Below are 17,168 nucleotides of genomic sequence, written 5' to 3' on the forward strand. Positions count from 1 at the left end.
GTTGTGAAAGTTCAATTTCGTCGACTCCATAATAGTCGATATTCACCATTGACGACAAATCCGTTAATAAATAAGCAGGCACATTATCCGTTTCGATGTTCCAGCTAGCCAAAAAAACTCCAGAGGTCGTTGGAGCATATCAAGTGAAGCGACGTTTTCAACGTATCCGGCCCGGCCATTAATGGTGGTCCCGCCAAGTCTTGCAACTTTAACAATTGTCGGATACCATCGCGGAAGCCAATTTTGGCAGGTATCAATTTTAAGTTTTTAACGGAAGGTTGTTAGTGGATGACAAGTAAGTCTATATAATTATTTGAAAAAAAAGTAAGCCACTATAATTATCTATTCCACAATTATTTATGCAGATTTGAAATATTTTGTGGGCGTTCGGTTTGCAAGATTGTATCCCGAGATTAAATATGTAGCGTGTTTGGTTCATGAGATTCAACACCACAACTCAATCCTAGATGGATAATCATGGGATAATTAGTCATAGCTAACCCTCTATGGGGGTGTTCGGTTTGCAAGATTGTATCTCGGGATTAAATATGTAATATGTTTGGTTCAAGATATTCAATCCCACAACTCAATCCTAGATAGATAATCATGATATAATTAGTCATAGCTAATCCCCTATGACTAAAATAATGTAACAACTTAATCATAAATTATATTTTTGTATTATTTTATCTTGAAAACCGAACACCACATATGATAAAAATAATCTCACAACTCTATTATAGATTGTCTCTTGGTACTATTTTATCAAGTAAACCAAACACCACCTTTATTTGCTAATTTAGTCTTAGAGTCATCTTTAATAATAGACAACGAATTGTATTAAAAATTATACACATCGAAAATCATGCATCGTTTAACCACATGTGCTTGAATATGTGTATTGAGAGGTTTTATAGGAAAACAATATAAAACCAAAGCATGCACACTAATTTAAATTAAGATTATTTACATAGAAAATAAAACTACAGATTTGATCTAGTTTATAAATACGAGCGGTGGAGATGGAAATCGATCGGACTAAATCTGCGGGTGATGACGACGACGACGACGCGGTCACAATTGGCGAGGCTTTGGAAGCGACAGCCCTCTCCGCGGGAAACAAGGTGATTGACAAGAGTGACGTTGCCGCGATACAAGCGGCAGAGGATCGCGCGACCGGGCTCGGCCACCTTGTGCCTGGTGGCATCGGCGCAGAAGCCGAATCTGCGGCCGCACACAACATGAAGGCCACGAGGGATGATGAGAAGACCACGCTTGCCGACGTTTTGACCGTAAATAATTATTTTGAAATTTGAAAATGTCATGGATTTGTTGTTTATATTTATGTGTGATTGATTTTGTAGGATGCTAGTGAGAAATTGGTGGCCGATAAGGCGGTGACGAGGGAAGATGCGCAGAGGGTGATGTATGCGGAGCTGAGGAACAACGATGATCAACCCACGAACCCGGGTGGTGTAGCTGCTAACGTTGCGGCCGCGGCCATGCTTAATCAGAAGTGACGCAGTGTTAGTTTGTTATTTGAAAATGAATTGAAATTTAAAGCACGGTGAAATCAAGCTACTTTACCACTAGGTCAATTCACACACACGACAAACATGTTTTTTATATGTAAAGTAGTCGTTAGTTAAACGCTCTAAATACCTTCTTCTGTGTGTACTGTGTAGGAGTTGTAGCCCCTACAATCATACTAGGATTGTTTAGGATCGCATTCTCGATGAGTGTATTAATTTGATGTTCTTGGTGACAAATTTGTTCTTCCCATAGGGTGGTGGTATATGAATTATCCGAGTTTGAGTCAGCTGATAGTAAAGATTTGTCGTTCAAAGATATATTCTCAAGTAGAATGAGCAAACTCAGAATTTTGTGTTATACCTTGAAAAGTATTTTATCAGCTATTTATAAAACTATACCCATACATGTTATCTAGTGTATCAAAAATAGAAATACCAAGAAGCGACACTTGCATGTGAATGAGATGATAAAGACGTATGCATGTTAGTCATTGACGGATCCAGAAATCTTAATTCGAGATCGAATACAATAAATAAATAAATAAATAAAATATGTAGATAATAAAATGTGATAAAAATATATACTTAAGTAGCACTATCTATGATTGTGCGTGGTAGAGGATATCCATATCTCAAAAAATACCTTTCCATTAATTATAAAAGTTTACAAGAATCCAACATTAAAAAGAAAGAAATATTCAAGAATTATATTTCAAGATCAACTACTGTGTAAGTCTACATAATCAAGATTCATTAATGAAATACATACTATAATTTAAAATTTTAAAATATATGATATAGCTATTTATGTTAATTAACTTTTAAATTTATTATTAGTAATCAATCGTGGAACACACGATTCAATTTATAATTAAATATATCAAAAATCAAAGACAATAATATAGAACAATTTAAATAATCCAAAGAATAAAGGTTCAGTAATAAAATTATACAAATAAATTAAACACATACTACTATTAATAGATAAATATGATAAAACAATAAAGTTAAATAATTTTAATAGTTTAGTACTTGAAAATTTGTTTTAATTGATACAGCGGCCGACCCAATAGTAAGAATACAATATACTTTAACTTTACTATTGAGTTTAGGAATAGTAGAGTGTCCTATTTTCAAATAGGGAAACTAATAAAATGTACTCCCTTCGTTCTATAATAGGAGTCATATTTAGTATAGACATAGATTTTAAGAAATATAAAGAATAGTAGATTGAAAAAGTTAGTGGAATATAGTCTCGACTTTTTTATATTGATTTTATAATATAATGTGAGTGAAATGAGTTAGTGAAATGTGAGATGTACTAACCATTTATGGTAAAAATGAAAGGTAACTTTTATTGTGTGATGGATCGAAATGACAAAGTATGCTCTTATTGTGACGAATGAAGTAGAATTTACATGGGCAATTGGCCCAAGAGCCAATTTTTTTTATTTTTAATAATCTAAATCCCAACCCCGAGTAGATATATTTCCTCACTTTTTTTCATTTATTTAACTTTTACATAGCATAGCATAGCATAGCATAAGATGAGAGTTAAAACTCAAGATTGTTCATCTTCTCGTAGCAATAGACGGCCAACGTCTTCTCCTTGCAAGGTTGCAACATAGAAACAGTGTAGTGAAGTGGGGTCGAATAGGAGCCATCATGATGGTCGACGGCCGACTCTAGTGGTATTGCATGTGATAGGAATCCAATGCAATCAAATACTTTGTGAGATAAGTGTTTTGCAACAAACTTATATTACATGACTTAATTATTAAAATTAATATTACATTAATAAAAACACATCAAACTAAGCCGCATAAGCGAAAGTTGCAAGTTAATACTCACTCCGTCCTTTTATAATTGAGTCGTATTCCTTTTTTTAGTTGTCCCGCTATAGCTGAGCCATTTTTTATGGCAAAAAGCAACATATTTCTTCTCTCTTACATTACTCTCTTTTACTTTATTATCTCTTCATCTCTTTACCTTATTCTTTTCCAACTTTATTTTCCCTTCACTTAACTCACTTTTAACACAATTTCTTAAATCTCATACCGAAAAGAAACATCTCTACCACAGAGGAACGGAGAGAGTATTACATAACTAAAGACAAACAAAACTAACTCCAAACTAAGTTGCATAAGCTAAAATTACAAAGCAAATATTAAATTTGTTTTCCAAATACAATTTTCGTTAGTGTTCGTCTCAGATTCATCAACAAGAATTAAGTGATCTCTCTCCAACAGCTTAATCAACATTTTTGCATCTTTTTTACGCTCTAACTCCATTCGAGTCTTCACTAGCTCAATCTCGCTATCTTTGGTTAACCTTAACGCGCGAATTTCTGCAGCAAAAACGTTATTAGCATAATCAGATTGTGTTGCCTTTACTTTCCTTTTTCTTTTTGCCTTGTCTCAAGCCATAGACCATGAAGTAGTTGGATTTCCCGATAAGGGAGTTTTTGGATTTAAAGGGATAGAAAAATCTTCAGATTCAGAAGTCGTTGTCATTTTTTAGTTGTTGCCATTTTGTGATCATCAACCTTGTAGCATGAAGAACATGTGTATTATCATGAATGCTCCATTTGGGATGTTTGCGCATATCTTTATTAAAAACTATCAAATCTTGAAATTTATTGTCGCATGCTCTCTAGATGCTAACAGCTTCTTTCTCAACACCATGATTGCTCATTACACTCATCTTTCGTATGTTTGTTTCCTTGCAAGTTTGCATTTTCTTTAAATTGTTTCCATTGACATTTTCAAAGATTCCATGTTTCTTATGTGGATCTGAATTGTATTTTCTGGAAAATTCGGAAATTTAAGGAGCCAGGATTTTTGGATGAGTGTTGCTATTTTTGAGGATTCTGATAATTTTGAAACCAAATATTATAGTATATAATTTGGTTCATTTGGATCCGTAAATTTTTATGATGCAAAGTATGTGAAAATAACAATGCAAAAAACATTGATGGGAGAAAAAAAGTACTCCATCCGTCTCACCAAATATGACTCACTTTCCTTTTTAGTTTGTTCATCCAAGATGACTCATTACTGAAAATAGAAACATTTTTATCTCTACTTTATTCATCTCTACTTAACATATAAAATAAAACTTCATACATTCTCGTGTCACCCAAGGAATGAGCCATCTTCCTTAGAACGAAGGGGGTACTAACTTGGATTTGAAATGGTAAGACATTAGTAAGGATAAATATAGTAAAAAATAAAAAAAATATATAATAGATAAATAAATATATTATGAAATAAAAAGCTCATAAAATAATACTCCCTCCGTCCCACAATAATTGTCACGACCGCCCTTTAGGGTTATTAAATGCGGCGATCGCGACCTAACAAGACTTAAATGCAATCAAAGAAAAGGGACTAGGGTTTTATAAAAGGGGTTTGACTAAGGTAATTAATGAACAATAATCAAAAGGAAAAGGGTCAGGGTGACGTTTTCACAGATAGACCAAATAGAGAAAACAATCATCATCATTGATATTCAAAATAACAAGGGTTCGACGTACTCAAAAACATATCATGCCTTTAGATTCTAAACGGAAAATCAAAATAGTTTCAAGATCAACTAAAAAAATAAGTAAAACAGGTTTCAGCGGAAGCATCCAAGAGAAGAGTGAAGTCGTGTAAGAAGACACGACGACACTCGGAGTTTCAAGACAATACTATCAATTATTTTAATTTGCTCAACACCGCCAACCGCTCGTCGCCGCTCAACCCGCACATAAGGAAAACACATGCAGGGCTGAGTACTATAAAAATACTCAGTGGACTTATGCCGAAAACATTTTCATAAAGATCATTATTTATTATGCCATACGTAAGTAACCCTTCAAATCATAATTCATCAAATTAGCTTGAAATATGTTCACCATACACAATTCAGTCACTGCTATTGATTCAAAGTACAAAGAGGGAAAGCTAAAAATCAAATTTCCCTCTACAAAAAAAATGAGGGAAATTTGAACTCCTAAAAGTACAACTTCAAAGCTGCTATTAATACCTCACCTACACTCATTTACTCCACTTCTAACCACCTCAATCTGAAAAACTCCCAAAAAAAGCTCCCAACAGTTTTGTTGATGTAAATCCCTCAGAAAAAATTCATCATATGGATGGATATTGGGCAGCGGCCAACAAAACACTTGAATAGCAGCATCAAGAACAACATGGTGCAGTTTCTACTCAAGCACAGCCATGATGGAGTGCTCGCAAGAGGGGCTGTTATGGAAGCAGCAGATGCATTTGAAGTTAGTAGGAAAACCGTGTACAGGGTATGGAAGGCAGCCAAGGAGCTGATGCAAAGGGGAGAACCTGCAATTATGCAAGGAAAGATTAAAGGATACCATCATGCTGATCAATTAAAAATTGATGAAGAAAAGGTTAGAAACTTATCTACTCTTGAGAGAGCTTCACTGAGAAAAATGGCGGTCAAATTAAATGTTAGCAAGAGCACATTAGGTCAGTGGGTAAAGCATGGTAAACTAAGGCCACATACAAATGCAATCAAACCTGCACTCACCAATGTCAATAAGATAGCAAGGGTTAGATGGAGTCTTAGTCAACTTCAGCCACAAATTACTCAAGGTAGAGTTCCATATCAAAGCATGCACAATGTAGTGCATATAGATGAAAAATGGTTCTATATGACCAAGGCCTCAGACAGGTACTACCTCTTGCCGGATGAGGATGAGCCATATAGGGCATGCAAATCAAAGAGATTCATAACCAAAGTTATGTTTATGTGTGCTGTCAGTAGACCACATTTTGGTATGGATGGGCAGCCAACATATGATGGTAAGGTGGGAATATTTCCCTTCACTGTAAGTAATGCCAGCATAGAGGAGATCAAAGAACAGGCCCAAAGGGACCATGAAAACCAAGGCAGTCCATTCAGTAACAAAGGAAGTGATGAGGGACTGCCTGATCAACAAGGTATATCCAACTTTTTCATGCTATCAGATCTTAACAACTCATGAAAGATCATCATTTAGCTAACCATAATGTTCTCCATGACAGATTATACCTGCAATAAAGGCCAGGTGGCCTGTTTGGGCAAGTAAAGACATCTACATTCAGCAAGATAATGCAACCCCACACATAACAGCCATGGATCCAGAGTTTCAAGCTGTTGCCAATTCAGATGGATTTAGAATCCAACTGATTTGTCAACCAACTAATTCCCCTAACACTAACATCTTAGACTTGGGTTTTTTTAGAGCAATTCAGTCACTGCAGTATGAGAAACCATGCAAGACTGTGGATGAACTTGTGGGGAATGTGTGTAGCTCTTTTGCAGAGCTTTCACCACAAACACTCAACAGAGTATTCCTAAGTTTGCAGGCTTGTCTCACTGAAATCCTCAGGTGTAGGGGTGGAAATGGCTACAAAGTTTCACACATCAACAAAGATAGGCTACAAAGAACAGTGGGACTGCCCAATCAGCTTGAGGTGGAGGAGGATGTTGTGAGAGAGGTGCTACAATGGCTACAAATGCCAGAGAACAATTATGGGTCAGTGTATGATATAGGCCACCTGTCAAGTGCATTTGGCATCTAAGTAAGCCAAAGTGATTGTCACGACCGCACTTCCTAAGGATAGAAAGCACGGTGGATCGCGACTAATGGGGGAATTAAGAAGCGGGGAAGAAGGGGAAACGATCAAGAGGAGTACGACATATCGATCAAAATACGAAATTTCATTTATCACCAAGGTTTCAAATCCCGAAGGTACATAACGTGAATGACATAGTTTGACAATTCAAAGGAATTAAAAGAAATTCTTAAAACTTGACGTAGCGGAAGCATTTTGAGAGTTAGCTACTATTATGTATGAAGACACAATAGCAACCGGATCATTTATTGAATACTGTCTCTGTCCAATGCTCAACATCCTCCGTCCCCCGTCCACGCTCAACCTGCACATAGGGAAAACATATGCAGGGCTGAGTACTTGATGCACTCAGTGGACAAATGCCAAAACAGTTATATCATGCCACCATTGAGTGACCTCGGGGTTTTAACTTGAAAAGGCCCGAGACACTAAAAATATCTCAATCACAACCTTTCAACTCATCCTCAAATCATTTTTCCTCATCATTTCAAAACACAACCATTTCTTCTTGATTTATTTAAGAAACTGCCATATCTGTTCTTTAGGGTGCCGTGTAAGGGGCCACTTTCCACGAGCACGAAAACCGGCCAACCCATTCGATGACTCACGGTCCTCATCGTGTACACTAGTCCGAGTAGTGACGTACCCTTGCTAGGACCCGAATTCGATTAAACGCATAGTAGGGACTCACTCCCCACTAAGCAATCATCAACATCATCATCAATCTCATCAACATCAATCTCATCAACATCAACATCCTGTGAACGAGAATGTGGCCGCAAACTCGATCACTGGACCGGCCGACCCAAAAGACGGCTCACGATCCCCATTGGTGTACACTAGCCTGAGTAGGGACTCACTCCCTAGTCAGACCCGAATTCGATTTCAATAGGTCTAGTAGGGACAACTCCCTTGCTAAACAAACAGATAGGCATTTCTCAAAACAAAACATGGCATGATATTCCTTTTACAAACTTTATTTTCCTCAAAAACGTATTTGAAACATAAATCACTTTTCTGTTAAGGTCGAGCATCAATTCACATCACATCAACAAGTCGAGCATTTCACTACCACTTAAAAAGCTACACAGCGCAACACTTGACAATCACTTTCACTTTAAGCACATAAATCACATAATCATGTAATAATCGCAATCACAGGCATTTCGTCACATAAAATGATGCTCGAATCAATATATTAAAACTAAAGCTCTTGAAAGTATTAGTTCGAAAGCCCACCTCGATCGTTTAAAGCTTTAACTTGTGCTTCATTCCATCTTTGAAAAGCGTGCGTGAAAAGCCTTCGTCATCATGAGTGTTTCCCTTAGCCTATCTCTTTTAATTTGTAATCTGGCCCAAATTAATTTTCTTCTTGGCCACCTTAATTCTCCACCAAATTAATTTTCTTCTGAGGCCCAAACAAAAGTGGCCCAACATCATTTCCTCTTCACCATCGGTATTTCGCCTCTTCCTCCATTTTAAATTCTTCCCAAAAAAAAAAAAGAATTTCCCAAAGTCTGCGCCGCATCAGTTTGCAAAGGCACAATGAATTCCTTGCATAATTTCCAATTTCCTCATCAATTGGAATCTTCCCCAAATCATCTCCTCTTTCTCACGTGACTTACATTGCTGCAACTCTTTCTCTCCATCTAATTATCTCTCAATTTTGACAGCAACTCTCCCACTCTATCCCTCCGTTCTCGGCCTCTCTTTCAACCTCGTCACTTCTCATTCTAACTCGCCGCTGCCTTTGCTTCGCGGCGCTGTTGCTGTCTCGGTTGGCCGTCATCGCCGAGCAGCCGCTGCTGCGGTGGCTCTTTGTCACCACGTTCCATCCGTGAGTCCATCGCCGTCACGATCAGCCCTTGCTGCCCGTTGTTGCTGCTGTCCGTTGGTTGCGAGGCTGCTGTTCGGAGTAGGAGTCGTCGCCGTCCAGTCCTCCATCGCCGCCTCTGTCCAGCGCCGCGTCAGCCACTGTTCGTCGCTGTTACAGTGCAGCCCGTGCTGCTGCTGTCTGCCGTTCGTGTGGCAGCTGATCGGAGCAGAAGTCGTTGCCGTCATCCCGATCAGCGCCAATCTCTTCTTACAATAGGCCATATGCTTTCACCTTAACTCTTCCTTCTGTTTTGATTGGAATGGCTAAAGATTGTGAAGAGTGAAGGGGTTGATATAATTAAATTGTGTGACCCTTGGCCTGTAGGATTAATGAGGAAGATGGAAGGTTTGAAAGGCGGAGGGTCTACATGAACAAAGGAACCGGCCGAGAGGGAAGGAAAAAGAAGAAAGAAGAAGAGTTCTTGGGCTTACCCCATTTTCTTGGAGAGATATTGGGCTCCAAATAAATTAAAAGGTCTTGGGCTCAATTTAATTTGGAAGCCCAAGTTAGTAATACTATTATTATTTGGTGGATTTATCATAATTAGGATCCAAGCTATTTTGTAGGTAATTGGACTCTAATTTATTTTGAAAAGCCCAAATAAATTCATACTTTATGTTTTCATATTTTCCTTCGACAATTAAAACTCACGGGACTTTATTAAATTTTGTTATCTCGTTCTTCACAAACAAAAATTAAAGAACGCTTAACGGCACGACTTATATTTGGTGTTGTTCCAAATATAATTCCTTCAACCATTAATCGATTTACGCGCGTCGTCTTCCAAAAAAAAATATATATATCCATCTCCACGTATTTCATCCGTCTTGCCAAAAATAGCAACTTCATCGTCATTCTTTCAACGAGTCCTTCAAACACGTCTCCTAGAAAACTCCATTATTTAACTAAAAGAGACGTCCTTACTTCACGACATATTTTAATTAGTACTTAAAAAGTACGGGCGTTACAGTGATGTTTTTGGAATATGGTAGTCTGATTTTTTTAGTGTGTTGGTCAGCCCCTATTATTTTTGGGTTAGGGTCTGCTGTTTTTGTTTTTTTGGTGTATAGACATAGTGCAAACCTAATGTAATGCACATAGAATGATGATACAAGACCCTTAGAAAAATTTCATCATAGGGTATGGACACAAGCCTCCAAACCTATTAAAGGGGTGGCTTTTAACTTAACCATATTGAACACATACAAACCCCATCATCACAGAGACTACAAACAGCATATTCCACCAAGTATAGCCACAATTCCAATCAGATTAGCAACTCAGAATAATTTCATCATATTGCAGCAAGTAAAGCCTCCAAACCTATTAAAGTGGCGGCTTTTAACTTAACCATATTGAACACATACAAACCCCATCATCACAGAGACTACAAACAGCATATTCCACCAAGTATAGCCACAATTCACCATCATATTAGCAACTCAGAATAATTTCATCATAGTTCAGCAAGTAAAGCCTCCAAACCTAACCAAGGGGTGGCTTTTCACTCACAATAACCAGCACATACATCATCATAAAAGCAGCAGAGACTAATTTTCGAAATTCCATCACATATCAGTAGATTCAGCCTCCTAACCCAAACTGGGGGTGGCTTAAACAGAATACAATAACCAAGAACAGCCCAATGCACAAATTCCACCAACAAACATTCAATTCCACCAACAAACCTAATTTCAGCACATAGGGCAAGATCAAACCTCCTAACCCAAAATGGGGGTGGCTTAAACAGCAACAACTCAAAATAACCCTACAGAAACCCCCAAAATCAGACCAAACGAGAATCTCCAAACCCTAGATAGGGGGTGATTCTTAAAAACTCACAACATTAGAGGAGGTCTTTCATGCCAGGCAAGAGAATCTCCTTGAACCACTCCTCTTCCTCAACAGGCATCGTCGCCTCTTTACCCGCGGTGTTTCAGGCACCACGGTGGAGTCATCAACACCATAACCCGGCGTATCAGGGACGATGAGCTCCGAATCGAGCCAAGCATCGGGCGTATCAGGGACGTGTAGCTCCGAATCGAGCATGGTCTCCGGCGTATCAGTGACGACTAGCTCCGAATCGAGCTTACATTCCAGATCTGGGGTTTCAACGGACATAGATGGCTTAGAATCGGTCGAATCGACCTTCGATTCCACCATCGGAGTTTCATCAACCACAGTGGACATCGAATCGAACGAATCGAACCCATTGATGGGGGATAGGGTTTCAGAGGGTACATAGTCCATTTAGGCTAGAGTGAAGAGGAGGAGGAGGCGGCGAGTAGATCTAGGGTTTTGGAATAGAGAGAGGGTGAGAGACCGAGCGAGCGAGAGATAAAATGAGGTTGAATGAGAGTGAGAGTGAGAGAGAGTGAGGGAAAAAATTAGATTTTGGGTGGGTGTTTTAATTAATGGCATATAGTGTAATTTGTTGAGAAGGGTGGGGATAATTAAATTGTCCAAATATGGTAAGTAGAACCGGGACTCCTATTGCCGGACGGACAAAAACAGAAAAACGGGACTTCTATTCGCGGACGGAAGGAGTATATCCCACTTCAAAACTTGAACTAATACATGGAAACCGAACACCTCTGGAAAGGTTTAATTATGTGGGCCCAAAAGCCACAACTATTATCAGCTTTAATTTCCAATAAACCATCTCAAGCTTTCATTTCTAATAAAACCATCTCAAGCAAAGTAAACACACACTTAAAATTTCATATTCTTTTCGGCGGTAATAGTTATACAAGACCAGTTATTACAAAATTGAAAAATCAAAAGCTCGCACAATTGATTAAGACAGAATCTGGAACAAAACTGAAGCAGAATCCAAAATTCAAATCTTCAACAATAAAAAAACTCAAGACATATATAAGTGATTGAAAGCCTAGATATCCATAAGACAGAGAAACAAGATTCTCATCGCTTCTTTGAGACACCGACAGTCTTTCCCCTGCGACCAGTAGTCTTGGTGTGCTGACCACGCACACGAAGGCCCCAATAGTGACGCAGACCACGGTGGTTCCTGCAGGTATCAAATACAAGATACAAACATAAGGTGAAGAACAACTTGTTAATACAAAAACACGGGAATGTTTAAAGAATCTGACCTGATCTTCTTCAAGCGTTCAAGGTCATCCCTGAGCTTCATGTCCAAGGCATTGGACGTCACTTGGGAGAACTTCCCGTCCTTGTAATCCTTCTTCCTATTCAGAAACCAGTCTGGGATCTTGAATTGGCGGGGATTTGCCACGATCACCATCAAGCTATCTAACTCAGCAGCGGTCAGCTCACCAGCCCTGTACAAGCCATAACAAACAACTCTTACACATTTTCCTACAAAGCACTCACACCTAGCAAGAATTCATATCCATAAAAGTAAAAAGTAATTAAATTCAACAAGATGCAACATGAATCTAACACCGGATGACTTAGATATAAATCATAATTCATTATCCTTTAGATAAAAATACAATTATTTCAAAAATTCTTACTGTATAAGCACTGAATCAAAGAACCTGACTGTTTTAAAATACAAATTTTGTGCTCAAAATGAAAGTTTGTTATGTTAAGAAGAGCAAAGAAAAATCTGTCCAGTGCAGGTTAGGTGAGTGGGCTTTCGATTGAAGGCAAAGGATTTCCAAAGCTAGACAGCAGAGTTGTACTTCATATTTGGATGAATAAAACACAGGAAATAAAACAGTGACCAAAGACATGATAAGGAATCTAAAAAATGCGTGAAATTCAGTCCGAAGTGCAGAGTTTACCTAGTAAACCAACATCTAAGGTACCGTTAGATATGGCTCATTATCAGTATGATTATCCATTTAAATTTGACAGGTGGTTATGACTCATTATGCATGTTCAAATAATCTTTCAAACCAAAAGGACCCTAGAGAGACTATTTCTATCTTATATAAGAAGACACGATAAAAGCTACTCCATATTTTCCTCCATTTCATATAAATAGAGATTCAAATTGTTTCCTAAAATCAGAAACTCTCCATTTTAGAAAATGACCCAACAATGCACTGACACTAATTACACTACTTTTTTTCTCTCTCTTTTTTACTTTATCCTTTATTCATTTTTTCTCATCTGTCTCTCTAACTTAACCAATTTCCGTGCCATTTCCAAAGATTTATTTTTAGGAAACGGAGGGAGTAACAGATTTTTTTAATCAAATTAGATCAAACCTAGCAAGCAACCTACGAAATTAGGAGTACAAATAAAGCGAACAATAACCCGTGGCACACTGCAAATCTAGTGAATGAGAAGCAAAATCGAAAAATTGAATTGGAGTGTGAGAGAGAGTGAAACCTCTTGTTCATGTCGATATCAGCTTTCTTACAAACAATGTTGGAGAAACGGCGACCGATACCCTTAATCGAGGTCATGGCGAACATGATCTTCTGCTTGCCATCGACATTTGTGTTCTGCACACGCAGAATGTGCTGGAAATCCTCGTTTGCAACAAGCGACTGCAAAATTGAACATACAAATTAATCAATAACCAGAGATGAACATATCGCAGAAATCACAAGGTAATAATTTTAAAGAGACGAACCATTGCTCTGGACTAGGGTTCCCTGAGCCGTCGAAACACTGATGAAGAAATTTACAAAACCCAGATAAGATGCAATATTGCATACCCTGATTTATACGAACCCTAAGCCCATAAGTTTGGGCTCGTAATAAATTGGGCCGAAATTTGAGAAAAGTATCAATAATCGATTATGAAATTTCGTTGGTCGACTAATTTTTTGAAAAAATAATTAAATAAGCTATTACTTGTATAAAAGCCGTATGTTGGAAAAATTTATAGCAATATCAATTCGTTACATTCCACATAATGTCAAGTTAAAAACACGATTATGTTCTGGTATCAAAATAAAGAAGGAAATTGTTACTTGTTTTAGGGTATTATTTCAAAGCATTGGTGAAAAAATGTAGTAAATAGGTGTTTTTTTTTTCAATAAAAAACGCCCTTTATGAGGCGGAGGGTTTAGGCAGACCCTCAACCCGTAAATAAGATCAAAATATAATGTAGCCCAAAAGTGACTAAGATCGAAAATAAGAACATGAAAATGTAAATCAGGGGTCCCACAAGCCGGGATCCTCCATCATATCAAGACGCAAAGAAATGCTCGTGAGCTCACGCTCAATCCACATCTCTAGGTCGGAAACGGAAGTTAGGATATCCCAGCTGGTTAATCCTAACAAGCGCCTTCAAGTACCGAGGCGCAGAGATAGGGTCAAAGTATGTAAGTGCAGGGATCTGGACCCCCCCCCACCTGCCAGAAAGTCGGCAGCCAGGTTCCGTGTGAGAAGCGAACGTGCCGCTGAGATGTCATGCTCCGGATCAAAGCCATATGATGTCTAAATCTACGGAGTCAAGATGTCCAGATGATAACAACCTAACCAGAGCCGCTGAGTCCAGCTCTATCCAAATGTGAGTAGAGAGCTCCATAGCCATCTCCAAACCCCGAATCAGAGCCAATAGCTCCGCTTCAAAGCTCAATGATGCAGCAACCGGAGCACAGAAGGCCCGCAGAAGGCCTCCATCAGAATCACGAACCAATCCTCACTCCCCCGCCTCCAGTGTCGATGTAGAGAAGGCACCGTCTGTGTTCAGCTTCACCCAAGGTGCATCAGGGGGATGCCATAGAACCATGAGCGACCGCAGAACACGCTGTCTGGGGGTGAAGGGCATGAAATGTCACACCTCAACCCCTCTGACGTATACTCTTATAATAAATAAATCCCTTATCATAAAAGCAATCAATACAGTGTCTAATTCATAGAACACCCATATTATATAAGTTCAAACCAACACTTATTCGATACATATTTCAAAATATCTTGTAAAGTAGTAGAACCCTCTCACCACTCTATATACTATACATTTATCTACATGCAAAATGATGAGGAGGAGAAGGTTGCCAATATGCGTCAGCCGCCGAACCTGATAACACGTGGAGTTCCTATGACCCATGTCAGTCAAAACTTTACTGTTATCTTATTCAGAAAGCTCTGACTTCCAATCCACGGCCCTCCATCCCTTGAATAATTTTCTTTTTCTTCAACTGTTTTTTTTATATTGCCACTCTTTTCTTTTTCTACTGATTCTTTATTTCGATTTTTTTTTTACAACTAACCCTCGATAATTCCCTTCCTCTCTTTTTTTTCCTTCACCGAAATAGGCATATATATATTTATAGGATCGGTGGAAATTTTTAAAATTAAACCGACCTCAGACTAAGCAAAAATATTGATGTGTATACACGACACGTATTTCTTAGCATTACACTTGTGAAGTTTTTATCATCTCTATATATGTGTTGTGTCTCATACACAACACCTACGTGTCTCACTCCCATAATATTACACATACTATTAAACACACACACATTATTACACATACTAATTTATAACTATAATTAGTTGTGCATGGCTATACGTAGCCATATACACACATTGCTATTGGACACATACTTATTTATATATATATATATATATATATATATATATATATATATATATATAGGGATGTATTCATATCCTTTTCTCATATATTCTTCTTTTTCCTTCTTAATCTCAACCTTTAATTTTATAAATCGGATGGCTGAAATTAATCACTGATTCCATTAAATTATAATACCTTAATAAACGATTAAGGGTAGATTTGGTACATGATTATTTGATAGTTATGGAAATCCCATGATTCTCTCATGGGAATATACGGCAGTTTTTTTCCAAAAAACACGTCGATGAAGGAAGGTAATGTTGCGGTGTATATGATTTCGAATCTCTATTTTTTTCCAAGGTTTCAATTATCACAATTCTCAAATCTTTGCTCAATTAATCCTCGGGAGTGTAAGGTTGTCTAATTGGCGTTGGATCTACAGCTTTCGTTTCTAATCAATGGAAGAAGGTAAATCTCGAAGCTTCACGATTCTGTTTTTATTGCGGATGTTTCTGTCTCAATTTGTAGCAGTTTGATTATCTGATTTTTAACCAGCAATAATTAAGTGTATTGTGTTGCCATGGTATAACATGAGCGCTTGCTCTGAAACCTTCCTTCATGGATTCGCTCTCGGCATGTCGAAGGTATTAGGTTGAAACGAGACATATAATGCACATCTAGATGAAGCATAATGAACTTATGATCATATGTAATGCATAATTCTTTGAACTGCTATGTTTTCGGGGTAAAACGGTTTTTTCTGGTTTGCGATGTGTGGCGCACGTTGCTTTTTTCCCCGTAAGGGTTTAATAATCCTAGGGGCTAGGGTATAGTATGTAAACATTAATAATAACATTTAACAAAGCTTTGTGTCTGACCCAGTAATAAATTACGTAGGTCTATAACGTACATAGTTTAATGGATAAAGTTTTTAACAATAATGCATCAACTGATTAACCGTAATGCACTATATTGTTTGTATAATGCATAATATATTATTTGGAATGTGTATGTTGTACGAATTAAAACAGGTATGATTTTATGTGCATTATTACTGGATGTTACTGCTTTACGCATTGCCGCAAGTTGCATTATGATATGTTTACGCTACTGAAGAAATATATATAGTATGCATTATTAATTGATGTAAGTGCATTACGAATTACAATATGTTGCATTATGATATATTTTAGATTCTGACTGCAGGTAATTGTCATGTATGCAGGTATTGTATGATCTTCACTCCTTTCACTGGAAAGGATAATCATGGTAGTCCTGTGACATTTGCAGCGGGGCTGGTTTGCAGCGAGAAAACAGGGGCTTTTGCTTGGCTGTTCAGACATTTTGTAGATTGTATGGGTGTAGCACCCAGGATGATTGTGACCGATCAAGATTTGGGTATGCGATCAGCGATTGAAGAGGTCCTAGTCGGCACACGTCACCGTTGGTGTATGTGGCATATTATGCATAAATTGGCAGTCAAGGTACCAAACAGATTATTGCGGGACGACAATTTCAAAAAGGAGTTTAACGCTTGTGTTTGGTCGGACCTATTAGAGCCGGACGAATTCGAGGAGGAGTGGAATAGATTGATCGTACATCATCAGCTAGAGGACGTCGAATGGTTCAAAACATTGTATACATATAGGGAG

At 37.9% G+C, this 17,168-nt stretch overlaps 3 protein-coding genes across 3 annotated transcripts; 2 read left to right on the forward strand and 1 right to left on the reverse strand.

The window, feature by feature from the left end:
- The first annotated feature begins 1,022 nt into the window (after positions 1–1,022).
- Positions 1,023–1,520, forward strand: LOC121745968 (late embryogenesis abundant protein D-34-like). Its single transcript, XM_042139916.1, has 2 exons — positions 1,023–1,292; positions 1,365–1,520. The coding sequence occupies exons 1-2, from the start codon at positions 1,023–1,025 to the stop codon at positions 1,518–1,520; spliced, it is 426 nt and encodes a 141-aa protein (XP_041995850.1).
- A 4,153-nt stretch (positions 1,521–5,673) lies between these two features.
- On the forward strand, positions 5,674–6,537 carry LOC121745969. Its single transcript, XM_042139917.1, has one exon. It carries the CDS (start codon positions 5,674–5,676, stop codon positions 6,535–6,537), a length of 864 nt encoding a protein of 287 aa, XP_041995851.1.
- A 5,204-nt stretch (positions 6,538–11,741) lies between these two features.
- LOC121743068 (40S ribosomal protein S18-like) lies at positions 11,742–13,755 on the reverse strand. Its single transcript, XM_042136250.1, has 4 exons — positions 13,618–13,755; positions 13,371–13,531; positions 12,161–12,349; positions 11,742–12,075 (listed from the first exon to the last, which is right to left on the reverse strand). Exons 1-4 carry the CDS (start codon positions 13,618–13,620, stop codon positions 11,970–11,972), a joined length of 459 nt encoding a protein of 152 aa, XP_041992184.1. The 5' UTR covers positions 13,621–13,755; the 3' UTR covers positions 11,742–11,969.
- Positions 13,756–17,168: the final 3,413 nt, after the last annotated feature.

Source organism: Salvia splendens, chromosome 8 (genome assembly GCF_004379255.2).
Source record: "Salvia splendens isolate huo1 chromosome 8, SspV2, whole genome shotgun sequence".
Taxonomy (NCBI): domain Eukaryota; kingdom Viridiplantae; phylum Streptophyta; class Magnoliopsida; order Lamiales; family Lamiaceae; genus Salvia; species Salvia splendens.